The sequence below is a fragment of the Tinamus guttatus genome, unplaced genomic scaffold, assembly GCF_059628265.1.
Source record: "Tinamus guttatus ecotype Peru unplaced genomic scaffold, ASM5962826v1 Tinamus_guttatus_pri_ptg000456l, whole genome shotgun sequence".
NCBI lineage: Eukaryota > Metazoa > Chordata > Aves > Tinamiformes > Tinamidae > Tinamus > Tinamus guttatus.
Genome location: NW_028288990.1, coordinates 119,058 through 146,225, shown reverse-complemented (window position 1 = coordinate 146,225; position 27,168 = coordinate 119,058). Strand labels below are relative to the sequence as shown.

Below are 27,168 nucleotides of genomic sequence, written 5' to 3'. Positions count from 1 at the left end.
CTTGCTCTCTTGTTTGGCTTTGCAGGAGTGACAAGAGTTGCAGCTGTTTTGATTTTTGCTACGTTAGGCAGGAAGGGGGTGGTGAATAACAGCTTTTGTAAATAGGAAAACCAGTAACAGGTCAGTGCACTTTATTTCAGCCTTGCAGATACAGGGCCAAATGTATCCCTGATATTAGCTCTGTTGGTTTCACTGGATTTTAAACATGTCCTGGCTTGGTTCTTTGGCCAGGAACAGAACAAGAAGACATTAAGGAAAGGTGAGTGCATCTGCCTGCTCCATCTGTCCCTGTTCATAGCCATGGTACAGGGTGGCTTTGGGCAAAGTGATTTCAGCAGGAAGAGAGGTGCTACACAGCTCAGCAGAGGAGAGAGTGCTGCCAAACTTCATAAATGACAGAGAGCCAGCAGTGATAAATTGTGGGAGCTGGAGAGCACCTAGGATCCCAAAAATATGTGAACATATGGGCTGAGAGGCAGTTGAAGAACTGTAGGAAGGTCAACAGTAGAGAAAGAATTATGGACTGGAGCAAAGTGGGTTTTAAAAGGATGCAAAATGACACTGTGGGCCTTGGCTGGAGTTGAGCAATGGCTGGTAGGTGCTTTAGAGATAGCAAGGGGACCACAATCTAAATCTGCTGGTACCAGCAGAACGGATGTCAGAGGCAAAAGCATCCCCTTTTCATCTGCTGCTGCAGGATGCTCCCCTCTGTGCACCAGCTGGGCTGGCCGGGTCTGCCCAAGCGGCGAGGGGAGATGGTGACATTCGGCCTGACCGCTGGGCTCTCCTGTTCCCAGGTTCGCCTCCAGCCCTGGTGTTGCAGCAAGCAGGAGAAGGAGGAGGCAGTGAGGAAGCTGCAAGCGGCGTCTGTGGTTCCCCCCATCGCCAGGTCAGTGAGCGCGTGGGATGGAGATACCAGCAGCGTCGCGGGGCCTGCCCGGGGCTGTCCAGAGCCACCCTCACGAGAGCCCCTGGAGGCGAGGTTAACCAGGGGACCCCTCCCCAGTACATGGCGCAACTCACCTCGCTCACAGCGTTGTATATATTAATAATTAGTATATTTATACAAACTTATGCATACGTGCTGGCCTTATTGGTGTCAATAGTGGTCCAACCTGATGTCAAAACTAACTGTGTAAAGAGCAAGGGGTCAGTGCTTATGGGTCTGGTCTCTCATGCTGGTTCGTTCTGTAATCTTTGGGTTGCTTCTTAGGCAACACGAAGTTTGTATTGTATTTATGTGAATATGGCCTTTGGTTTTTGTTGGGTGGACTTTGGCAACAGGTATCTGCACCAGCAAGAATTTTAGGGATAGTATATCAATTGTAAATCCATCTACCAAATTCAAATGCCATTTCTGTAAATGTTGGTCGTAACTTTTCTGTGGCCAGACCTTCGCTGAGAGATGAAAGCACAGATATACATCTCTCTCTCAGAGACTCAGGGAGTCTTAATATTTGCATAAGATTTTAAGATCATAGCAGCAAGGAGTTGGAGAACAGTTATATGGCTGGTACTCATTGGATGGAAAGATAGTCATTTGTACCTGCATGGGGAAATCTAGCTGTCAACCTTATACTAGCTATAATAATAAATAAGAAGCCATAGAAATATTTTTCCAGTTTAAAGGTATCCGCATGGCTTTTAAAGTGCAATCTGAGTGTACTTGCCCATCAGTTGAGCTGGACCTCCTTGCCACTACTCTGAAAAAATAAAAAAGCAGGAAAGTGTAATCTTATTCTCAGGAGAGCAGTGGTATTGCCGTTTTTAATAACATACTGTCATCTGTTTAAGTCATGACCAGGCAAAGCTAGGCTTCTATAACAGTGTAAGAGTGTGTTGAGTGCAGTGGCTCCAGGCAAAGCTTAACAACCCTTGTTGATTCAGAAAGGCTGTAAGTAAAGTGAGATCCACGTAGCTCAACAAGCAGGCAGCAGAGCTGGATATTTAAAATCCAAATTGAAGATTGTGAGACATGTTAAATCGGAGCTAGATTAGCTCCTTGTGTGACTCTACAAACCATAAATTTAATGGGTACAAATTGAAACACAGGAAGTTCCACCTCCATGTGAGGAAGAACTTCTTTCCTGTGAGGGTGACAGAGCCCTGGAACAGGCTGCCCAGAGAGGTTGTGGAGTCTCCTTCTCTGGAGATCTTCCAAACCCGTTTGGATGTGACCCTGTGCCACATACTCTAGGTGTCCCTGCTGGAGCAGGGAAGTTGGACTAGATGATCTCTAAAGGCCTTTTCTGACCTCAAGCAGTCTGTGATTCTGTGATTTTGAATATTGTTGGTTTCACGAGTTATGTTTGCTTCTTCATTGGGATGGCCTTGCTAAGGAAGTGGGGTTAAAACTTTGTTAAAGCTACGCCCTTTCTCTTCATGTCTTCTCATATGTTTTTTTCCTTCAATTTTCTGAAGGCCAAGATTAGGCAGCAGAACTGAGGAGAAGACCTTTGAACCTCTGGGTAAGTGCAGGGCATGTTTGTGCTAAAATGCATACAGACTTTCTAGCTAGTGACAGTCACTGTGAATGTCCAGTTGAAAACCTTTCTACCACCTTGTGCAATTAGTCAAGGCACTCGGATGATCATCCCAGACCTAGTCCCTGGAGAAGTGCTCTGGCATTTTGAGTAGAAATGAATCCAGTATGTGAAGTTGAGAAGGTTACCTGCGGGTCCCAAAATGCATTGTGGGAGAATAAACTCTTCCTCGAACTCTTTCAGCCTGTGTTCTTCGCTGTGCTTGTAGATCCTGTCTCTCTGCAATTGCCTCCTAATATCAGAAAGACTGGAGATAAACGAGGCATTTCATGCAAAGTAAGAAATGCTGCTGCTTGTTCCTCCTGCAGTTGAAGAAAGCCTTTATCCAGGGCAGTCTCTGATCCTGAACTAAACCCTTTTGACACCTGAAGCACACTCATGAACTCCCTGTTTTTACATCGGAAGATGTAAAATCCCTCATGGGATAGAAAGTCCTTATGATTTTTCCATTTACAGATAAAGAAGTTTAAATAAGGATCCCAACTCTGGAGCAGTCATGTGAACTGAGCTTTCCAACCTTTTTTAAAATACAGGTCTAAATTAAATGCTGAATAACAAACTGAGGCTTCCTTTCTATATTTCTGTTACCTCAGATCACATCTGCTGAGTTTCTTACTACAAATATCTCCCCTCTACTTTATCTGCAAATAGCAGCCTTGCAAATTCAGGCAGGGCTCTGGGATGCCTGGTGGTTTGGTTTTGTTTTTTTTTCCTTGCATCATCACTAGGAATAGGAGTCATACACAACAGGATAGGGTGTCAGTGACACCTGTGTCACCTATTGCTGTCAAGCTGAAAACTTTGACGACACCTCCATTTGCCGTCTCTGGGAGAGATGGGAATTTAACAAATAATTCTGCTGATACAGAAAAAAAAAAGAATAACATCCGCTGGTCTCTCAGCTCTGGCTCTACCAAATAATGAGCATACGCTACAGTAATGATTACTTTATTGCTGGTAAGCAGCTAAGATGCTGAATGCAACTAGGGAGAATAATTGCTGAGTAAGTAAGGTGGCATTTTTACTGGATACTTTCTGGACTAGCAGTGAGCTATGCAGTTGAGCTGTTTTCTTTCTCTTTCCCTCTCTCTCTCGCTGTCTCTCATCAACCTGACTATTCAGTAGGAAAAAAAAATCATGATTTAAAGAAGTTATTCCTTTTTTTACTACTTGCCTTTCACATGGTTTTATCATCTGTGAAACCATGCATGGAATGATTAGCTCTCTGAGTTCTGTTGGAAAGTAATTCAGAATGAACTGCACTGTACTGTTCTCATTAAGAAAATCAGCCGTTAGCAAGACTGCTCAGAAAGTGGGCTGATCTGCTACGATCTGTAATGAATCTGCTTCGGGAGAATGAATTCCAACCTCGAGAGCAAAATTCTGTTTTTGTTAATATTCTGGCAATCCTGAGCTCTTCTTCAAATGTCTTTGTAATGTCCAACAAAGGGGAGGATACACTGATTCCTACCTCTGCAAGGGCATGTAGCTATCAAATAAACAGGAGATTCCCTAGCAGTGGGGGAAAAAGGGATGCTTACTCAAATCAGAATAGAATGATTTTTTTTTTTTTGACAAGGGGCTTCCTTATCCCACCACTATTCTTTAGCAAAAACATATAGCAGCTCACGGGGAGCTGATGACCCAGATCTTTGTCGTCCGGTCGGCTTGGATATGATGGCCAAGGGAGCAATGCCCTTTCTGTGGCCAGTGCCACAAGGTAGGATCCCAGACATCTGGGCTGGGAGGTGCTAAATGTTGCTCACTGTTCTCATAGGCAATGTATGTTCCTGTCTCTCCAGAGCCCTGGACGCTGGAGCCAATCCATCCTGTTCCCTGCCACCGTGCCACTGAGGGTGCCAAGCCTGCCGGCCACTTGTCCGACTCTCTGTCGCCATTCCCAGGCGTCTCCCTCAGCTGTGCCACAGGGATGGACTATCTCGGGAGCCCTGGCCTCCTAGGGGACAATGACTGGAAGGAAAGGAACGGAAGGGTAAGGGCTAAGGATGGGGGAAAAGGACACTTGCTCTTCAGTGATTGTTCAGGGTTTAGCGCAAAATATGAGGGGAAAAAATATCGTCTTACGGGGGAATCTTTTACGGCTAATGAGTAGTTGTTTGTGTGTTTTCAATGTGCAGGAGCTGTTGGTTGGGAGGTGGCGCTAGGGTTAAGAAAGAAGTGCTGTTTTTGCAGAGGCGGATCTATAAGGATACGAATGGCAGAGCAAGTTGCGCATCAATGAGCGCTTGCCAAGTGTGTGCTCATGAGGCAGAAGCAAAGATTATGATGCAGAGCATAAGCAACACTGTTAAATAGCACAGGAAAACTTGCTTTTCCTTGCTCACCTTTCTTGCTGTTTCTCACAAACCTGTAGTGCTCTTTTGCTGTTCATTTGGACCAATGTTTCTCAAACTTTTGTTCACTTGACTCCTGGGCTCATGCATCTTCTGTGACAGCAGCTGTGTCCTTCAGCAGCAGAGAAGTGAGAAGCTGCTGCAAATACTGGCTGCATGCATTTTCCGTAGCTAGGAACTAGCAGGTTACCTTTCATTGCTGGCTGTGTGTACTTGAAGATGGTTTTTACTCTCCTGTTTGCTCCGTGGGCAGTTCCCTGGTGCTGTGCGCTCTTGATACCTCTTGGAGTGTTCCTATGGGCCTCTTGGTCCCAGCAGGATGTAGCTTGATGTAGCTTCAGAAAGAGTGACTTGGAGCAGTGGAAGGGTATGAGAATTATGTGGTTTACACCACTGGGTATAGCTATATGCTGAGGGGAGGAAGAGGAGAAACTATGTCTATTAAGATGTATGTGGAACTGCATTAAAGACACGACTCTCCACCACTTTATTCCCACTTAGTGTCATGCATAGTCATTTTTCACTCCCTACTGTGTTTCCTTTGTGACTAGATCCATGTTACCATATCAAAGTCAGCTCAGGAGAAGATGCGCCAGAAGCAAATGAGAGAGATGGAGCTTTTGTGTGTAGAGAGGGAGAAAGAGAGAGAAAAGGAGAAGTCCTTGCAGTTCCACGTGCAGAGCACTGACCCTGTGGGTGCTGATGAAGAAGGTAAGTGGTTGCGATAGCTGCGGGTCTTTTTGTTCACTTGTTTGTCCCTTGCATGGTGTGCCGGTGACTACGAAACTAAACTCAAAGGCCGTTGTACTTGCACTGCACAGATCTGAATAGAAGCTGTAATGTGGTTTATTTCTACTTTCCAAATAAAAACAAGGAGGCATTAAAGTGCCTTGACCCAGTAGCCCACAGTGAGTCGTTGGCAGAATATAGATTGCCTTCTGCTCTCTTTTCTGAGCAAGTCTTTTGGATGGGTAATTCTGCCCTGCCAGGTACATCTGAGCTTCAGACTCTATATTTGAGCCCAGCCCAATGATGAAAGGATGAGTCCGAAGCAATGCTTTTTAAACAAGCTGCAGCCTGAAAGAATTGAAGTTTAAATATTTCTGATTGAAACACAAGAGATGATACTGCTCACGTGGTGGAACAACTTACGCTGCCCCGCAGGGGAGCCCGGTGGGAGCCCTTGCAGAGCGCGCGCGTTCTACCGCACGGGCGCATGGCTTGCTCTTGCTGGCTTGATTGCGACCGATGGCGCTGGCTGTGCTGCAGCACACACTACCGAGAGCGTGGCTGCACAGAAGTTACCAGTCAGCACGCAGCCCAAGGGCACGGGACAAGATTGTCTGTTCTTTTCCTTGCTACTGCTCCATGAAGTGCTGGTGAGGAGCTGGGAGCCTCAGCAAGGCAGCTGTCCTCAGCAAAGGAAGTGTGGTGCTGGATTTTCCTCACCCCTCAGGGAAAGCACCACTGCCCTCTGCAACCGCTGCCCCTGGTCAGCGTGCAGCTGCTGGGGCCGGTGCTGTGCAGGATGTTGCTCCAGCTCCAGCAAGGTACCCCTAGCCATTTCCAAGCCCTTATCCATCCTGCCCAGTGCTCCAGATTCATAGGTCTTTTTTGGTCTCTGCAGGCTTTGGGATGCAAGTCAACGGGGTGGTGCCTGTTTCGGCTAGCATGAGCAGCACGGGCAGGACCGGCGTTGGGATGGCGCTGAGGAAGCGGGTCCCCCGGCCATCGCTGCCCAGCATCCCGGCCGCGAGCCAGGACGGCGGCGTCGCACGCCATGCCTCAGGTGAGCCTCGCTGGCGGGCCAGCTCAGCCAGGTAGAGCCTGGAGCTCCAGCCTTTGCCCACGTGGAAGCCGAAGCTGCAATGCTGGTGCTGGGCCTGGCCGGTGGCATGAAAGGGGAGGCAGCTGCAGGTGCATCCTCAACTTCCCAGCCCCTTTGCTGCTGTTTAGCTTACATTTGTGTTATGATCTCGAGTATCATGATCTAAGAAATATGGAGCTAGGAAGGAAGCTTTGAATGATGCCTTCTAGGGACACTACTCTGCCCAGGACTGTTTTTCAAAAACGACCAGGTCTGACCTGATGTGTTTCTCCACTCCTTTTAGCTGTTCATATTTATGTTTATGCATATAGTTATATATTACCAGTGACATCAGCCTGGTCACAATTATTTTCCTATTTTGGAAATGACCCTGTGGATTTTACATATATTCTCCATGTTGTGTGGAACACAGAAAAACTCTAGATAGCATAAAGTTCCTGTAGAATCCATACCAGTTCATCTAGATTCTGGGCAATATTTAGACTCGATACTGCTAGACAACTCAGCTGTTTTCATTTATAGTTTAAAAAATGAGCTTTTGAGTGCAAGACATGATTTTTTTTGACCTATAGTACATCTGATGAAAAATAGGTTTCATAACAAGCCCATTTGTCTTCTGAATTTTCTTCTACCTTGTATATTTGTCATCAAGTGAGTGCATTTGCCAGCAATTTGCATCTACATTTACATATTTTTATCCTCAATTCACATTTGGAAGGCTTTTTTGTCACAACTATCTGGACCAGAAATTGCGTTTTTCCACAAGAGAAAGCTTAGGTGCCACACAGTTTGTAAACAAATACATTTGATGACAAATAAATTTCCCTTCAGCATCTTCGAAATAGAGCTGGCGGGTAACTCTGAAATAGTAAATATTCATAGCGCTTGGAAAACAGTGCAATCCGTAAACTACTGCTTTCCCAGTAGTATGTCAGAATGAATGCGCGCTCAGTTGTCCACTATGTAGAATTCTTGAAATGAAAAGGAAGCGCCATGCGGCCAGCTCGAGGCGCGTGGCTGGATGGTGATCCTCCCTCTTCCCACAGCGAACTCACTGCCAGCCATCATCCTGGGCTGCCTGGAGTGGGGAGAGGAGCTTGACTGCGGGGACGTGGTGGTGGCGAGACCCTTCTGCCAGCCGGAGCAGGGGCTGGGCGATGCTCTGAGCTGGCTCGGCAGCAGCGACTGGTAAGGAAAGGCTCCGGCTGGCTCCCTTGCCTGCCCTTGCCACGAGCGGTGGGAGAAGGGGCCCTTGCTGCTGCAGCTGCAGGGACCTCCTGCGCCAGCAAGTCGCAGCGGGGTCTCTATTGCTGCAGGCTGAGGAGGGCAGAGTGCTGCTCTGCTTGTCCGTCCACCTGGTGGGCTCCCGGCAGAAGAAAATTCCAAACGAAAAAGTCTCCTGGGGCTCTTGCTCTCTTAGAATGAAACTTTTTCCTCCTCGCTGTTCAAGATGGGCCAAACAAAGGTGCTTTTGTTGATAGCCACAGGGTGTGGAGAAATGGGGCACTGACCAAATGGCCGTGAGTTTCAGGTGATGCTGGCCTTTTTCCTGACTCCTGGGTCAGCATGTGCTCACTGGGGCTCTGGTCACACTGGAGGAACCAGAAGAGCTGTCTGTGATGCAGCGCCTTGCACAACCACTTGACTTGGCCCCTCTTGCCCTCACCATGTCCTGGCAGCACGGTGCCTGCTGCAGGGGTGGGGTTGCACCCCCATGACCCAAGCCTGGCCCTGCAGCCCTCTGGGTCTCCTGGCAAGGATGCCACTGTGGGGCAACACTGGGTCATTACTGCACCTTCATCTAGCTCTGGTTCTTCACAAAAAAAAAATTGCTAAAATTGTGGGACCTCCCAGAACATACTGTTTTTGCTGTTGTTGTTATTTTAGTTTTTTTCTTTTTGGACTGGCTTGCAGTATGCAAGCACCCAGAGTGACATGGGTCAGAGGATGCCATCCAGGCAAGGTGCAAGAAATGGGGAAATATGATGCAGACTCCAAGCTGCTGGGAAGCAGTAGCACAGGGACTTGCTGTGCCAAGGCTTTCAGGAAGGCTGTCTTGTTTAACGGCCACAGATGAACCCGTCCACTCTGAAACCATCTAATTGCCTTCTGGATTTATGTATGCTTTTGACCGCCACAGCATTTGGTGGCAACGAGTTCCACAATTTAATTAAGTGCTATGTGAGAAGTGCCTCCCTTTATTTGCTTGAACCCCCACCTCGGTAATTTTGGAGGGTGCAGCCTAGTTCTTGGGTGGTGAGAAAAATCAATCTTTTTGGTAATTGCCTTTCAGGCAGCTGAAAGGAAAAGGGCTCTCCAACATCAGACGCCTGGCTATGTGCCACTCAGAAATCCTTCTGTGCAGACTCCATGACGTTTCCTTGGCAGTGACCAAAGAGGTAGGAGTGCATTTAGCTGTGTTCCATGTACCTCGTACACAGGGCGTAGATACATGTTTGTGCATTTACACATGTGCTCCACGTCCGCCGCTGTTGCTATTTTTAGACCTCATTTCTCTAGTAGCTAAGTCACCTATCTATATGATCTGTCTATATAAGTAACTATGTTTGCAAGTGCATCTGCCTCCTCTTTGAGCTACATGTCATTATAATGCTATATACAAATGTGGAAACCGAGGCACCAGGTGAGTGATTTGCAACAGTCCACGTCTCTGCCCGAGCTGCAATTAACCCTTGGAGCTTTTGCCTTCCAGCTCTCTTGCACTTCCTTTTCCTCAGTGTCCCAGAAGACTGACTGTGAGCGTCTATTTTCTAGGGTTTCCCAAATTCTCTTCTTTCTCTCTGCACTTTCTGTAGACTTGCCCTTTTCCTAGATGTGCTGTCTGCTTGCTCTGGTGGGATTTTGCAGTACAGCTGCCGTGTGCTTGTAGCCTACCAACTCTGAATAGCAGGGCAGTTGCACTCGCCTTTGCTTTCTCATTGCTTAGTCAGCAGAGAGGTCTCAGCCTAACATCCTCGATTAACATATGGCTGTATTTCCAAATGGGCACTTTTTTTGCGGTCTGAACCTGCTGCCTTGTACTCTTAGCATGTGTGATTACCAAATACATTAAATCATCCTTTGCTCACAGAAAATAGTGACAGTAAATCTGTCCCTTCTATCCAACAGCCGAAGATGTCAGATACTTGAATGCCTCTGGTGTTGCTGGCCTCTTTAGACCTCTCTATTTAGATATTCAGGACTCAGATTTTCTTGTTTAGAGATAAGAGATAAGAGAGGAAGACGTTCCTCTCCTTCCTAATCAGATTAGCTAATCTGATTCTTACATTATTTTTATATTTCTGAAGAAATTTTCTACTCTGTTCTAAGCTGCCTTGTGCAGAGGCATGGCTCATCTTTCGTTTCATTCTAGTCTGAACTGTTGCTTTCATGAGCATTTCTAGCCCTTATATTGTTCTCTCTTTATTAACAAGCACAGCTAAGGCAGAAGGAAGCCTAAGACTGAAGGAAACCTAAGAAGGAAGTTTAAGACTAAGATCCTCTTTGGATCTTTCAAATGAAATGATCTTTCAAATGAAATGCTTGACTCTGAGATACTCACTTCTTTTTTCGCTCTTCAAGTAGTCCTCAAGTAGTCCTTCAGAGGCAGGGATAACTCTGAATTCTGTAAAATCACACTGATAGCAGCAGGAATTGTGTGCAGTCCTCCAGGATCAGGCTCTCAGGCCTGCCAACTTATTAAAATTGAGTTGTAGGCGGATCTGAGACCAGCAAAAAAGTTGGTACTGGAGTTTCTGTGCTTGTGGTCTGCTGCTCACACTGTGGTCTTTTGTTCCACCTGGATCCGGTAGAATGTTCTGTTGCTTCCTGGTAACTTCTGTCTAGGTGAACAAGATTGATTGTCTTTACAAGATAATCGTTGTGTTTTCTTCCTTCATAATCTCTGCAGGTAAACAACCTCCGCTCAAAGGTGTCTCGATTTGCAATTGGCACTCTTGGAGAACTCTTCAGGACCATGAAGAAGCACATGGACCAGGAGGTGGAGGAGGTTGCTCGGACCTTACTCCAGAAGGCGGGAGACTCCAGCGAATTCATTCAGAAAGCAGCAAATCAGTCCCTCAGGATCATGGTGGGGAGCGTGACTCCTGCACGGGCAATGGCTGCTCTCATGTCCGGTGGGGTCAAGTACGTGGTTCTTTTGGACATGTCCTTCACCTTATATTGTGTGAGAAGGGGGAAAGGAAGGAGGGCAGAGAGGCAAGCAAAAGGAATGGCTGGAGGGAAGAGTCGTTTCTCCTAGATACACTGTAACTTTGTTGATGGAAATCTCTGATGAATCCTGTTCACTTCCTGAAACTGTCTACTTCTACCCTGCTACACCCTGCTTGTTCTCACAGTCTGTCAATGCTGTGGTGCTGTGGTGAGCAATGGAGAAATGCAAGTGCCTGCAGAGCATGGTGGTTCAGTCCCGTGGCTTTGCGGGAATGGGGACAACTCCAGCAGAGAGCTCCTATATGTGATGCTTTGCAACAGCAACCACAGAGTCCCTGGGAAAGCTCCATGCATCCTCATTATGGCATTAGCTGGAGAAAGGAGGAGGCTAATTGCTGGGACATGGAGTGCTGGAAGGGGCGGCTGGGAGTGGTGGGTGCAGGGAGGAGTCTGCCTGACACCGTGTCATTAGGGCTTTGCTTTCCATTCAGACTGACAGCAAATGTTGGCTTTGAGAGGGTGAGTCACTTTACGAGTGCCTTCACAGGCACACTCCCATGGGCTTGCCTGAAGTAGATGCTGCCAGGAAATATTAGTGCTGTGTCTGATAGGTTCAAATAGGTGCTCTCCTTTTGTAGAAAGGAGGATCTAGCCAAAATGACTGCTACCCTTTTCTCAGCTTTTGAAAAGGGTAAATCATTCAAACATGTGCCTGCTACCAAGCCACAAAGAGCAAACTCTCTGCGTTGTTAGATGTTCTATAGCCTCATCCTCCCTAATATTTTTTGCCGCTCTCTAGCTTCTGCAGATTTGGGGATAAATTGGTGGAGGAAGCCCCAGTCCTACCCCTGCTCACACTTCCTGTGTATGGTGGAAGCTGATGAAAGACAGTTCATGCTGACTCACATGTCCCTCTTTCCTGGAGTCAGTAATTTCTGGAAAAACACAATGTATTGAGTAGTCCCTCTGCCACCTTGCAGGTGGCCAATCTGTAAGATGGCAGCCCTGTGTTTGCCAGGGAGTGGTGGTGTCTGCTGCTGGCTCGAGCTGCAGTGAGGAGACAGGGCATCTGCACCGGGCCGGGCCGTTGTCTCTGTGCATGGGCTCCTTTCTGGCTGATAGAGTGTTTGCTGTCTCATTACAGCCACCGAAATGTCCTTGTCCGGAGGTGCGCCGCCGAGCACTTGCTGACCGTGATGGAGCAGATGGGAGCCGAGAAGCTGCTGTCGGGCTCCCGCGAGAACACCGAGCTGCTGGTGCAGGCGCTGGTGAAGCTCGCCCAGGACTGCAACCAGGACACGAGGTAACCACCCCTGGGCTGCCTCCTGAGAATGGAAACCATTCAATGGCTGGCCACAAATGTAAAGTAACATGGGACTACCAGGTAAAGTAAGTGTTCAGGGAGATGCTTCCCAGTGTGGATAATGCTGTCTGGGGAAAAGTCTGATATTTTGTGAGGCTGTTGGGCAAGAAGGACCATTGACAAATTCCTGTGACAGGAACAAGTTTTTATTCTGATCAGTCAGATTAAGAGTTTCTTTTGGTCCTACCTGTGGAATACAAAGCTGGCACTTGTCACTCACTGTTCATCATCAAAGGATCCCAAGCATTTTCTGGTATAGTTAAATCTATTCTAGAAAATTTCCCATTATCCTCAACCAGTGCTTTCAGTTTCCTAAGCTCTTTCCACAGTTTGTTGCCTATGATATTTGCATTTTCTTTTCCCAGCCACTGTATAATGTTGCTGTCTGTGGCCGAATGGCTTCTAAATTTCCTCTCATAAAACAGCTGCTGTTTGGTAGCTTGTTTAAAAAAAAAAAAAATCCAGTGCAGCCATCAGAGCACTTCGGTGTTCAGCAAAAGCAAAGCCTAACTGAGGGAATAACTTACTGTGATGATTACTCTAAGTCCTAATTAATAGATTGCAGGAACGCATGAGCAGCTAACTGTCCATTCTACACTTGTAGTAGAGTAGCAGACATAAGCTGATTTGCCTTAGTTTCTCCCCAGTGAAAGGAAGGTGAATTATTGTGCACTGTCAGTGCACATGAGCGCTGACAGCAAATCAGGAGATGCACTTCACGCATCCCACAAACATGCACACAATTTTAGAGAGTGAAACTGCATTTTCCTGTTGTCCTGTGTCCTCCAGTGCTGGCTGCATTCAGCTGGCAGCGCTGTGCAGTGGTAACAACTGGAGGTAAATATCTCTCTTTGCTGAATGCATATAAAGCTATTACAGAAGTAGTGCCCATGGCAGGTATAAAATGTCAGCTTATTCTTTTAACCCTTTTCTTCCTTGGCTCATGGATGAGCAAAGAAGACAGTAAGACTAGGAAGGGGAAATGGTCATTCATTTCTCTTCCCTGTGTTAGGTTTTATGGACGGAAGATGCTGAACATATTGATGAATCATCCAAAATTTGATTGGTATTTGAAACAGTCTCTCCCATCACATGACTTGAGAGATGTTATGGCAACAATTAAGCAGAAAGTAAGTGCTTGGCAGGAGAAATGTCTCCTTTATACAAGTACTGAGATTGCTAGTACAATAATGAAATTAAGGATATTCAATCTTTCTCTTCCTGAATCTCATTCTTTTTCCACTGAATTGTTTTCCTCATGAGAACAAACTGTTGATCCTTAGCCATTTTATGAGCAGGCAGTCGAGACGGGCACAACTGTGGCTAAGAATAAAGGGGGTGTATTTTAAATATCAGCCTCAAACGTGAAGGAAAGTAGAAGAAGATGGTTCCACCTTCATGCATAAAAAACAATCCCTCACTCCCAGCAAGGAAGTGGGAATAGTGCATGTGAAGGTATTAGACTTCTCTGTAACAGATGAAGGAAGAAGTAGTGCCTAGAAAATTTCCAGAAATACGAAAGATATAAATCATTATTATTAGTGTGTATATCGTCTATTTTCTGGGAATACTGTTGTGCTGTCATGCCCTATGGAGCTGGAAGGAGCTCTGAGTGCAGCAGCCTGATTTGTGTTTTTCATTCCTTTCTGTTTATAGTCTAGAGAGAATTGTGCCTTTGTGCAGAAATAGAGGGAGAGAGTATGAAAGCCAGATCAATTCTGAACATAACCAATCCAACTTTGAGAGAATCCAAAAATCTCTCATTATTCCCTTCATGAAAGCTTGCTCCCTATCAGGTCCTGGTGTTCCCATTTGTGCTCAAGACTAGTGCATTTAGGCTTTCATACTATTGCCTATCACTGTAGCGACCTCAGTCTCCATTAGACGGCTAAAAATGAAATCCTCGGTGGACATCACAGAGCCTCTAGCCCCAAATCCCACTCTAAGCTGTGAAAGGTTTTCCTAAGTCTTTCCCAGTAGCAAAGATTAATCTCAGTTATAACCATGTTTTAAATGGGTTATTTCCTATTTCATCTGTATTCATGCTCTTTTATGTATGTATTTAGGGGACAGAAAATCGCATATCCGAACCTCCATCTACCAAAGGCCGAAAGGAGTCTAAGAAGAGCAGTTTGATGACATCCCAGGACACTTTGCCTTCTGACAAAGGGTACTTATTGCTTCACTAGATTTAAGGAAGTGTGTAACATGGTTTTCAGGTCTCCTACTCAGTAATATCTTTCTGATGCGACTGAGCTGTACCAGAGATCCACCATAAAACATAGTACCATAGTACTATGGTACCAACATAAAACATTGCACCATAAAACATAGTAAGATGAAAAATAAATATGTAATTCTGCTGTAGGCCACGCACCAGTTCTCTGGGGGTTTTCCACAAAGAATCAAGAGACAGAAGGAGACAAGCAACAGTTGCAGCTTGGAAGAAAAAACAAAGCAACTCAAGGGCTAGGCTAGTGTAATGGAGGCTGTTGAAGGAAGGGTCATGCTTCTCTGCTGTTTGACTTGCGGTGATCATTGCAATCAGGGCCTTTTTTCTGAGGGGGGTCTTTGGTAGATGAGTGGTTTTGAGAAGCTGGTCTAGAACTAAGAAGCCTTTCTCAAAAATGCCACATTTTCATTCATGTTTTGGCCTTGATGAATCGTTGCTTTCTGACCCTCAAAAGGCATCAGCCAGAGGATTCCTGAGTGGTTCTGGCTGACTAATTCTGAATGTGGATTTTTTTTTGTGTAGCTATTCATGTTGTTCAGACCCATTACTGTGTGGTTGATGGATAGCATGTTTTTATGTCATGCTGCAGATCAGCATTCAAGATAGGAACTTGATCGTTGCTGTCTTCCCCAGGCCAGAGAAATTGCTGCTCAAACCTGTTTTTCTCTGATAACAGGGTGGTTTTATTTAGTGCTGTATTCATTGGTGGCAGGAAGGTGACCACATGCCCCAAGTGTGGTTAGGATTTTCCCATGCATGTGTCAGAGAAGAATGATCCAGGGGGATAGTTTCCACTGAGTCCACAAATTATTGGATCAGTTCCTAGGAAAGCAATAATGTGAGAGCATTAGTGGGATGCCTGACTTGTTTGCATCTCCATTACTCATCCTCTGAATCCCTTCCCCTTAATCTCTTTGGATTGGGTGGGATTCATGTATTCTGGTGCATCTGAGCTGTTTATCCACATTTCCATTGCCCGTGACAGAGGCACTGCTCCAAGGCACTCTATTTCCTTATAAAATAGGCACCTCCCTTAAGATCCCTTGAGACATTTAAACTTCGAAGCAGTTTCTATTTGCTTCACATAGAGATGCTAGGTGAGCACCTGGAAGACATCTGAAGATGAGTGAGATAAATCCCATCCTCAGTGTCAGTTTTCCCAAGTGAGCAGTAACGATAATGCTACTTGGAGGTTGCCTCCTGTAATGATTGCTGTGAGATCAAAGTCACTTTTCAGATGAGGATCTAGCTGAAATCACATCATTAGGAAGTCTCCTTGAGATGCTTTTCTCACAGTTAGCTGAAGATGTTATCACCAGGAGGTCTTACCTTGTTTTTATCTTCCAATTCAAGGTCCAGCTCTGACATCCTTGTCTTACCCCGTCAGACAGTCCGACGTACGTCGCTTCGCACAGTGGAAGAGATTGAGCAGCTCAAGGAGCTTAACCAGCTCTTGACAGCCAAGGAGTTTCAGACAAGAATGGAGGGTGTTGCACTCCTCTCAGATTACTGCAAAAACAACCCCCAGCTCATCTTGGCAAACATTGTTCAGGTATCTAGGGCACCTCCATCCTCCTTTTCGCTTTGTTTTCTTCCCAAACCATCCCAGCCAGCTTAACTGCATCTGTCTTTACACTGCATGCCAGTCATTTGGGAGTGGCTGTCCTTTCTTAGCAAAAATATTTTAATTCAACTCCAGGCTTTAATGCAAGTAATTCTAGTCTGGATGTATTTTTCTGGCAGGCGTCTATTAGTACTGAGCATGGTATGATGTTTTAGTTTTCTGTTGCTGTAGGCCCCTGCTCTCCCCTACACTTAATTAAGTGAAAACAAGGGAAATGCATTCACCCAATGCTAACAGTTGCTTTCTAGAAGAGTAGGGTGGGTTGGGATGGAGGAGCATCAAGCTGAGTTAATAACTCCTAACACAGGATGCTCGTGAAAACTTTATCTTGTATTGTGAAGTTGCAATTCAGGCTATTCCTTATCCCTTTCCTACTTGGGAAAGACTACTGTCACTCTTATTGGACTCAGTTCTGCCCTTTGGAAGAAGGCGAACTGCTAGGGGAAGGATTTTCTCCTCTTCCACCTCCTCCTCCAAACAGCTACCTTTTTTTTTTTTTTTTTTCCTCCCCCTTTTCCATAAAATGTTGCCCAAGAACATGGCTGTTGTAAGACTGAAGCTGCTCAAATGAGAACTGGCACAGCATGTTAAGCTTGTCTAACTGTTATCTAGAAAGATAAGAATTCATCAGAGTCGTGCACTTCACCAACCCTAGGTTCTGGGGCAGACAGATAAAATGAAACTTGGATTTCATCCAGTCTCAGCAAAATCAAAACTACCCTAAGATCTTGAGACAACCTTGTGAAAAAAATGGGACTCTTGAATAACTGTATTCATACCTTTATGCCAAAAGATTTTTTGCATTATTAAGATGGAGTCATTTTTATAGGTAAATGAACCCGCATATGAACTGTGCCCAGGATAACCCCCTAATAAAATAAGAAAAGCTTAAAAACTATGTGATGCTGGGCAACTGCTATTGTGAGTAGCCCATGGAAAAACAGTAAGATCGCACTAATAAGGACTGACCTGTCGGAAAGGATTATGCTCATCTTTTACATTGCAGGAATCTTCTGTTTCCACATCTCTTCTCAAACAAAGCTATTGTAATCTGGCTCTCATATAATTTGTTTTCTTAACAGATTTTTGATGTTTTTGTCCTGAGACTTCAGGATTCCAACAAGAAAGTGAACCAGCAAGCGCTTGAGTCCCTTGCTGCCATGATGCCCCTCCTTGGGCAGGGCTTGCACCCAGTGCTGGTCCCTGTGGTAGCAGCAGTCACTGACAACCTGAACTCCAAAAACGCAGGGATTTATGCAGCGGCTGGGAAGGTGCTGGATGCCTCCATTGCGCACCTGGGTAAGGCTGGCGTCTGCCTGGGTACCCTGTGGCATTGACTTTCCCTAATTGCAGTTCCTCTATGGGAATCTAATTAACGCTTGGTCTGTTTAAGTCTTTTTTTTTTTTTTTTCTCTAAGAAATCCAGCTCCTTGAAGATGTTTTTTAAGCCCTTTCTGAAGTCTTTCTGTCCCCATCTGTTGTATCGTGTTGTAATGTGTGGCTAAATGGATACTGCTTATCGCCAGGGTCATATGTCTGATCATTAATTCACTAGAGGGGATATGATAAGGATTATACTAAGCTCCTGCCAGAAGAGCGTGAAGGAAGTGGCTAACATCTGTCATAGCTGTTTTCCCCTCTTCCTCATAGGAAACCGCGTATATTGCCTTGCTCTTTTTTTTAAAATCATTTTAAGTCTTTTTTTTTTTTTTTTTTTTTTTTAATTGAATGGGATTTGTAACATGCACATTTCCTTAAGTTTATATTCACTAAAAGAAGGTGAAAGGATCATGCTTTCTCCATGAAGCAACAGTAGAGGTTCTTTGCTCTTGCTGGGCCATGTTCGCCGGTCTGGGAATGACAGCAGCCCCCAAAGCAGAAGAGTTCGACCCTTGCTGACCCTGGTATGAAAACTTCTGATCTCAGTTACTCATTCTGGAGCCTAGGTAGTCCAGCTACCCAGGCACTACAGAGCCTGGGTAACAATGTCTTTTTGAGGACTGATTTGGAAATTGTATCTTTGAATATAACATGATGCTGTGCTGTGAGAGATCACAACAAAGATCAGATGAAGGATGAAACACTCACTGTATGATCAGCCTTGAGCTCTCTATGTGTGTTGGCTTCCCTGCTGGATAAGGGTAAGGAGCCAGCCTAATCAAATCCACTCAAATGTGGAGTCGCAAGTGCACCCAGTGATGTTAAAAATGTAACTGCAGAAGGGAGGAGGTGAGGCCCAGGTGCTGTGTCCTGGACCACCTGGCCTGCTACAGGATGTGTAGCAGATCCTTTGCAGTCTGGAAGAGTGGTCTGGATCTCTTGGTGATCCTCAGCCTTTTTCCTCTGGGAAGCATCTGTCTTATGGCAGGTACCACCAGTCCATCTCTCGCACCGTCTGCAAGCTATGTGCTTGCATGCCGTGGATTAGCTAATACAGTGGGGAGTTCCTCAATGGATGATACTACAAAGGCATAAAATGATGTTTTTAAAGTTAATCAAATCACCTTTTAACATTTCCTCTTTGGTCATTGTGTTTGGAACCATTCTCTGTGATCTGCTCTTGAAAGCGATTGTACACATGCTAGTGGTATGTATTTCTTTATAAGCACATGAATATACTGTCCTGACATGAAGTTGCCATGTTCTCACCTACCACAAGTCTGGGTTTGCCTAATTTGGGAGCATCTATATATGAGGGTGGCATTCAAGAAAAAATAAAGGCTAGGAATAAATTACAGTGGGATTACACTAACAGATCTTTTTTTCTGTCAGCTCAGTCGTGTGGTTGATAATGATTCATTCACAGAAGTGCACGCAAGGACAGAAGTCTGGGTGTCTCAAGGTTGGGAAGGGCTTGACAGGTCTCATTCCAGAAGGACAGGCAGTTCAAAACCAGCACCAAACCTATAGTGAGCTTTGCTCTCTGTGACTCACAGGTTAATCTTACACATTTGATTTTTGGGGAGCTGGCATTCGCTGGAGTTAATGGAGAGGTGTTGATATTGCCTGGTTTTCCTTTTTGCAAATATATCCCTTAAGGAGGGAGACCGAGCCTGCTCTCAATTGCCTGCTAGACGTCTTTACATCTTCCTGCTGACTGCAGTGGCTGTTAGTGAACAACCTGTTAAGCGTTTAAAGTTAGGTGGGGAATGCAGGCCCAAATTTCCCTTGTGTTCTTCTGGTATGGATCAAGATGGATCAAACTCACAATACTTGTGCTACCACTGTCATTGCTGTAGCCATGAGCAGGTTTTCAGGCTCCAGGGCATTCCGCTAGGTATTCACTGCAGCTCAGAAGTATCCTGTTGAAATGTGAGATGGGACCCAACATGGGGACATTTGTGTGTGCGAGGAATTCAGTTTTGCACAGGGGGTGCTATCAATGAAAGTGAATTTTTTTTTTTCCCTAATTAGAATAAAGGTACTGTAGAGGAGCAGGTTCCACACGAAGTTCTGGAGTTCTTGGTTGGTGCCAGGTTTGCAGGTCACCCATGTTCTTTATACTCAAAAGACCAAAGGTCCCAAATCCCAATTGCACATGATGGGTGAGTCGGGTGGCCAGTGGCTGTGATGGTGCCGTCCTTATGCACCATGTTCTAGGCTAGCTTGCATCTGCACCTCTATTTCCTCCAGGTGCCAGGAGCCTTTGGCTCTGTGCTGCTCATCTGCTTTGGCACAGAAGGAGCTGAGCAATAAATCCTGGTGTATAGCTTTGATAGAGTTCAGGGACAAAGGGATTTTTGGAGGTCGTTTAGGCCTAATTTGACTTCCCAAGTGAGTTGCTTTGATGTTGCTGTGAGGGGAAGCTGGCTCATTAGAGCTCCTGCAGAACAGCTTCCTAGAAGGCTCTGTATTATGAGTGTTAACTGTCTTGTCTGCTTTCCACCTTCCTGCTTTGTTTTTTTTTGTTGTTTTTGTTTTTTTTTTTAATGGAAATTTGTGATTTGCCAAGTTCATTTCTTTAGAACAAACATGTATAAATCTAGCTGTAAATGATGGCTTGTTCCAAATGTTGTTCTGCATGGGGCGAGATTGCTATAGCCAATAACTACATAGCCAAGGCCTGCTGTAAATTCCCTTGACACACAGATTTATGTCATCTGTGAAAACGCAGCACTGGGTGAGTATGTCTGAAATATTTAGTGTTGAAGAGGCAGATCTTAAAGTGGAGTTATTAGCTCTCTCCACACCAGTTTCTTTGCAGACCCAATGAATTTGCTGACCTTTTGGCTTTCTCTGTCCCAAGTGTGGTTTTGTTCCTGCCTGTGAAGTGTGAGACCTGTGTGGGACCTCTCCCACATTTGGCATTGACCCATTTTCTGTGACTCCTTGTTGGGGAAGAGCAGCCACATCCTGCTAACAGGATGTGGCAACCACCTTCCTTAGGGGGTTTGTGTCAGTCTCGGATGCTGTCATCTGGAGCTTCTGCCACCTCTCCTTCCCCATTGCTGAACTGAGGAATCACCATAAATCTTCCAAGTTGGCAGATGTCAGAACAGGAGCAAGGCACATCCACCTTCTTCACATAGGCTTCACTTGGAGACAGGTTCGAGCTAGTAAGTTTGATTTTTTTTTTCCATATCTCTCATTTTTGTAGACATTTGCAAAAATTACAAGAATCACAGATATTTTGAAAATCAAGATCTAGGGCTTTAATGTGGGGTGAAAGGCTGTACTGGCAAAATGCATGCCCCCCAGTCTTTCCCCATGCTTTGAAATTGCCTGTTTAAAATCATGTGGCAAGATGGTGCAGTGCTCCAAGCTTGGAGAAACTGCGTGAGCGTCGTGTCTCGCCCCATTGCTGCTCTGTGCATCTCACAGTTAAGAGCAGAGGTTGCTCTGAGACAATAAGTATTGACAGACCTCAAATTCTCAATTTTAGGTGAGATTTCCTTTCCCTGACCCCTTTAATGATCCGTGCAGCACTGCAGGCTGATTATAAAATTGTTTGATCATCCTATGTAAAATTATCATTCCTGAGACCCAAATTCCATCCACAGACAAGCAGAACTGCTTCTAAACAGCATCTGAATTGTTTATTTAGCCTAACCCTAACCCTGGGCTGGAGGTCCCCAGATTCTTGCTGGAAGCCACACAGGGCACTGGTACCTATGCAATTCACGGCAATTTGATATCTGTGAATGGGGGAATGTGCTTCACATTGGATGGAGCTACAAATCGAGTCTCATTGCAATGGGACCAGGACATGGCACCTGCTCTCCTCTGACATCCGTCTTGGACCTTAAACTGTCACTGAACTGGTGGAAATGGGATGAGAATGCAGAGGAGCTGACCTGCTTGTTCTGTAGCCAGTAGGTCCATCCAATATGCTGTGCAGAGAAGTAAAGCTCTGCTGCCTGTTCTCTGGCAGGAGTTTAAAGCTACTCTGTCTATCCCTTGATATCTCTAGGCAGCAGAAGTAATAGTTGGGTAAATTCATTAGATTTGTTAGCTTCCTTTAAAAAAAATGTTAAAAAGTCCCAGGCAAATTTATGTAGATACAGTTATTAATAATTAATCAACGTTTTATGCTGCTACAGCAGTTCCAGATTTTGGAGCAATTTTCTCCAAGTAGCATCTGTAAGATAACTTCCAGGGGGAAACAGCAAATGTGTCATAGCATCTGTCAGTATCGCAAGAGTGAGAGGCAAAAAGGGAAGTATCTATCTGAAAAGGTGAAGGAGAAGACTGTAATTACCAAAGCAGAAACTTAATTAGGATAGCGGGATCAATTCTTTACTGCATGCTGGTGAAATAACCGTTAGGGACTTCCTTTGTATATCTCACACAAAAAGCAGCACTTAGCAGCACAGCTCTGCTTAAAACCACTTTGGGATTTGGCTCTGCAGTGATTCATAGGGCAGCAGTAGGTTGCCCGCTTTATCAGCACCGCTTCTGGTGACACCGCAGAGTATCCCAGCGCAGCCCACCCGCATTCCGGCCTCTCTGAAAAGCCACACGTGCCTTATCAAAAGGATGAGATGGGAGTGCAGCTGGCGGGTCTGGGCAACAGCTTACATAAACTGTAGCAAGACTGCAAGTCAACAGCAGGCAGCACAGGAAAAGCTTCAAACATATATGACCATCCAGCATTGGGAAGCCAGTTACTTTCACATCTCTGTGAGATTTGACTTCAGTGACATTGGAAGTGCCTTGGAGAACCAGTGATGCTGGCGCTTAGCAGGTAAGTCTCCCTAATAAGATCTGTGAATATATTCCACAGAACTCAGCAGGAAACTTAAGGAAAAACTGGTATTAAATCTGTAAAATATGTGTGGACTTTTGAGCAGTCTCACCTCTCTCTTAAAGGTGGGGAAATTCACCTCTGCAAAGCTCTGGCATGGAAATCCTATGCAATACTTAAAAACGATTTAAATTTTGAGGATCTAAGTGTGAAATATGTAGCATAGCTCTTTGTGCTGTGATTAATTTTATGTTTACAGCTGTGAAATGTGAAGTTTTACTTTTGAATTTAGTCTCCCAGGTAAGCTTTAAAGAAAGAAAGAATGTGAGAACTCTGAAGTTGGCTGAAATACGCTCTATTTTACAAAATGTAATTCCCCCCACCCTTTTGTCGGCTTATATCCTTGGGAGGATGAGTAGAAATAAATCTTCTCTTTCAGATAATGTATTGCTGCTGCAAGCACTTGCCAACCGAGTGCGTTTCCTCAGTGGCCGAGCCATGCAGGATGTCACCGACCGTCTGTCAGGTATCTCCTGCTTCACCTCCTCTGGGCTTTTAAATCAAAAAGACTCTTGGGAAATGGCAGATGTTTTGAGAAAACCTAGTGCAGAGCTCACTGAGCTGCAGACAGTCCAGGGCTTGTCCCTGCCCTGTGGCTGGTGCAATCCCTTCAAAATGCACCTCCACAGTGGCTTAGTAGCCTCTGCCAGTGTTGAGTTGCCGGTGAGACTGCTTGGGAAAGAGACTCTAAAAATACCCTCACTGCCTCTCTCCATGTGGACAGTGAAGGTCAAGGAGGTCTCTATGAGTTCTCTTTTCTAAAGCAAATGTCCATCCCATATAAAAATTTATGACCAGTGGTATTTCCAGGAGTCAGTGATTATTCCTGGAGGAGAAATCTTGTTTTCTTGTTGGAAGCTTTTGAAGCATGGTTGCAGCATGGGCAAGAACTGTGCACAGGCACAAGAGGCAGGGAGAGTGGGCAAGGCAGGATTTGGGGAGAGAGGGGCAGAAATAGAGAGTCCAGTTCTGGCCATTCAGGCTTCCTGCCGCTCCTGCAGATAAGATGTTGCACTCTGATTATTTCAGGATGTGCAAACACAGTCTACTTCTATTTCAGTGCTGTTCTGCACACTAAAAATACAGCTGATAATTGATTTATAATAGTAGCTTATTATGTACAGCAACAGCCAAGAAATGGAAAAATGATAATCTCAATATAGACTAAGGACTATTTATAGCCTTACTTTAATTAGGTCTAAATTCACTGCTAATTATGCCAGCATCTCTTAATCCAGGGTTTAATACAGTTTGCTTCTTCATTATGCATCTCAAAAGGGTGTGTTTAGCCATGGTGAACATAAAAAGGCCTTTAAAGATAATTTGAATGAAGTAAATCTGCATGAATGTGGAATTTAATTCTACAGTTATTTTAATCTTTTTTTTTCTTTTTTCTCCCCAGTAAAGCAGTTGAACATAAATTGGGACTAGTTTAGACAGAGCTGATGTTCTCTCTGGGATTTAGTGGGTACAGACAGCTCTTTTCCCTTCAAACTCCATAGAGACCAGCGTTTAATAGCATTAAAACTCAAATCAACTCCCATTTTAAAATAAGGACCATAACCCTTTGCTGCCTTGTTTTATGTGCTTCCAGCAGCTATTAAATGTTGGTGACTGATGCTAGATTAACAGGGTAGAGAAGATGAAGGTCCTTCCACTGCGGAATAATATATATGCTTGCTGCCTAGCACTTTCACCAAACACAAAATAGGCCTTGGTCTCCAGACCATTTCAGATCTTGATCTTTCAGCAAAAACTACCATACAAGGGACCAGCTGGTAGTAAATTTTTGTTTGTATTTAATATAGTTACCTGTTTGGTTCAGAACAGGGTCTGAGAGCAGATCACAAGTACAAGAAAAATCTCAAATTAGACCGTTGTGCCAAAGATATCATTTATTCACTGGCATATCCAATAATACTGTCAAGTATCACACATCTTTTGTGGGCCGGAGTCTTGAAATGTGGTATGATATTGCCATTTACTATGTGCTGCCAAGCAATGGGAGCTGGCAGATTAGACTTGTGGCATTTTTTTCCTCAAAGGTCACAAAAACGCAATTGCTCTTTTTATTTAAGTTCTTAAGCTCCATTTCCAAAACTTTCTGAGGCTAGCTGAGATCTTGCCCCCATGGAGGTAGAGAGATTTGCCGTTATTTATCATTTTGCATACAGATGTGGGTGACAAGGCGGTGTGCAAGGCACACATGGGTAGTTTGAGTGGTTCTGCCTTGGTGGATACGAAGCCTCTGAGATGAGGGAATCAAGGTCCCGGGCGGTGGTTGGTCATTGTGTCTGGTGGAGCATAAGTGTTACAGAGCCGGGAACCCCTTGCAGGCCCTGAAGGCAGGTGCTTGTCCCCCGAAGGTTCCTAAGAGGCCTGTGTCTCTGGCCCACAGTGCTCGTGGCGTCCGTGTCACGGCGGAGGCGACCGGTGGTGGAGCGCTACGTCCTGCCTGTCCTGTGGCACCTGCTGGGCAGCACCATGGGCAATGGGTCACTGCCAGGCCGTGGCGGCAACGTGCGCAGCGCCGCGGCCCGCCTGGCCAGCAGCCTGCACGCCGAGATGGGCGCCAGCCTGGCTGCGCGCGCTGCCGGCCAGCCCCCACACGTGGCCAGGAGCCTGCGCGACCTCCTGGAGCCGCAGCGCCGCTGAAGGGGGCTCCGCACCACGGCTTTGCCTGTACATAGCGTATCTGGAAGTAGGCTTTAAAAAAAAGAACACATATTTTTCAAACGTTTTAATTCTTGAGCTCAATGTCCACAAAAAGTTTGCATAGGCACAGAGAGGAAAAGTTGTGTGTTAATGCCATTTGTAACTAAAATAATAATAAAAAAGAAGATAATATATTTATATATGTATTTAAGGAATAAGAGAAGGGCATATGTTGTATACATGTATATACTGAGGGAGTGGGAGCAGGGCCCTAGGAGCACTGGGTTTGCAGGATGAGCTGGCCTCGCCTGGGAGCAGAGTGGTGGAGACGCTGTGGGTTCCTGCCCACCCACGATGTGAAGTGGGGTCAGTGGGGAATCACCACTTGCTCCATCTGCCCCACGGTCCCAGGCGCCTCTGCAAGGTTCCTGTGGGGTGTCTCATGGGTGCCAGGGAGAAGGTGACCACGGGCCAAGGCGTCATTTTTTAATATATATATTTTCACAATGTTTTTATTTCTGTCCTGGGAAAAGCGAGCAGTTTGCTTTATGTGTGGACCAAAAAATCTTCTGCAATCAAGATTCAGGAGGAGGGGCAGGCAGGGACCCAGCAATGCACATGGGTGAGAAGGAGTGGGAATCAAAGCTATGAGGTGCGCTGGACCCACACAGGTAGATCCAGGAGGAAAAGCACGGGCTCTTGGCAGACACAGGTCCTTATACAAAGCTGGGAGGCCAGGAGATCTGCCCAGTCCAAGGGTTTCAGGCTCTTAGGTTTTTTGCTCTATTTATTTTTTACATTTAATATGGGGCTCCAACTTGCCAGATATTATCCTTGCATTTGGGGTCATCTCTTAAATAATGTCTTGGGTTTTGTGTCCTCCGTGACTGGCTGCAGCCCTTGGGAACACAGAGGGGGAAGAGGCTTTTATGCACATCAAGAGCAGCCTCCCAGAACCTGGTTCTGTGTATTTAATTGTAGCATTTGCAAAGTAGGTTTAAAAGTAACCTGTGTAACTGGTTTCCTCTTTGCCTGGAGTGCTACTTCCATGTATGTTGCTCCGTGTAGTTGGTGCAAATAAAGCGTTGCCTGCCAGTACCTATTTTCTGCCTGGATGTATTTTTTTTTTCTCCTTCCCAGCTGCGACAGTTTCCCCATGAGGGGGAGGCTGCTACCACAGGAGGATCAAATTCAGCTGACACAGTGACTCTGCCTTCAGTGAGGAGGGAGATCCCAGAGTCTAATGGGGCAGGGGTTAATTCAGCTCAGGTGAACTCTCCTGCCACGTCCTTGCCTGGGTGGGAGCAACAAGCTATTAAGATGCTATAAGGTTCATGGAAGACACAAGCAATAGAGTAATGCTGGACATTTTTCCAGCTCTGGAATAATTTTCAGTATTGTCTTTTTCTAAATTATTTCTACTAGCACTTTATTCCAGAAGTCCCACCAGAAAAAAAAAAAAAAATAAAAGCTACACTTGCGAGGGCAGTTTAGTTCATTTGATTACTGCTTTTAAAGTGCAGCATAGCTGTTAATCCCCTGGAGAAGTCAGTGCAGTGGAACAAGTGTAAGATTATCTCCTACACTGGTAGACTCTGCAGTGCATCCTGCCAGACCCTCAAGAAAGAAGCTGGGTGTGACAGACTGTCTTGTCCTGCTTGCTGAAGGTAAGAAATGTGGGGATAGATGGCAGGGAGGGGGAAATTCATAATTTCCTCAAGCAGACATTTTCTTTTCCCCCAGACTTAAAGAATGTGTGTGGTGATGCTGTTCACCTGTGATCCAGAGTGCTTGTGCTGAGCAAATGTGCTAGTTGGACCCTGGTGCCCTGAGCTCCTTGGGGAAAGGTAACCCCCCGCCCACCACAGCAGTGCCCTGCCACCGCCAAAGAGATGGCCCTGGGGGTTGGAAAAGTAAAGAAAAGAAGGCAAGTGGAGAGGGTAGCAAAAGAGGGTGGGTAAGGAAATGAGGAAAACCTAAGAAAGATAAGTAGTCACAAGTATTGGAGAGGAACATTACTGAGTGGTAGTAAGGGAAGTAGGTACATGTAGAAGAAGGAGGGAAAGTGAAGCACCTGGGTGAGATGTGGAGGACTCCTGAGGGTGGATCTGTGGAGCGGGTGCTGAGTGTCTCCAGAGAAGCATTTAGTGG

The 27,168-nt window shown here is 45.5% G+C and overlaps 1 protein-coding gene across 1 annotated transcript in view; it reads left to right on the top strand.

The window, feature by feature from the left end:
• Positions 1-25,017, top strand: part of TOGARAM2 (TOG array regulator of axonemal microtubules 2) — a 28,596-nt gene extending 3,579 nt beyond the window's left edge. Inside the window, exons 5-19 of the mRNA XM_088532115.1 lie at positions 798-982; positions 2,422-2,468; positions 4,448-4,536; positions 5,449-5,608; positions 6,525-6,686; positions 7,772-7,913; positions 9,019-9,124; positions 10,636-10,871; positions 12,043-12,201; positions 13,274-13,391; positions 14,328-14,431; positions 15,848-16,046; positions 17,201-17,417; positions 22,742-22,828; positions 24,761-25,017. Coding sequence (XP_088388241.1) covers positions 798-982; positions 2,422-2,468; positions 4,448-4,536; positions 5,449-5,608; positions 6,525-6,686; positions 7,772-7,913; positions 9,019-9,124; positions 10,636-10,871; positions 12,043-12,201; positions 13,274-13,391; positions 14,328-14,431; positions 15,848-16,046; positions 17,201-17,417; positions 22,742-22,828; positions 24,761-25,017 — 2,268 coding nt within the window. The remainder of the gene's footprint in view (positions 1-797; positions 983-2,421; positions 2,469-4,447; positions 4,537-5,448; positions 5,609-6,524; positions 6,687-7,771; positions 7,914-9,018; positions 9,125-10,635; positions 10,872-12,042; positions 12,202-13,273; positions 13,392-14,327; positions 14,432-15,847; positions 16,047-17,200; positions 17,418-22,741; positions 22,829-24,760) is intronic.
• Positions 25,018-27,168: the final 2,151 nt, after the last annotated feature.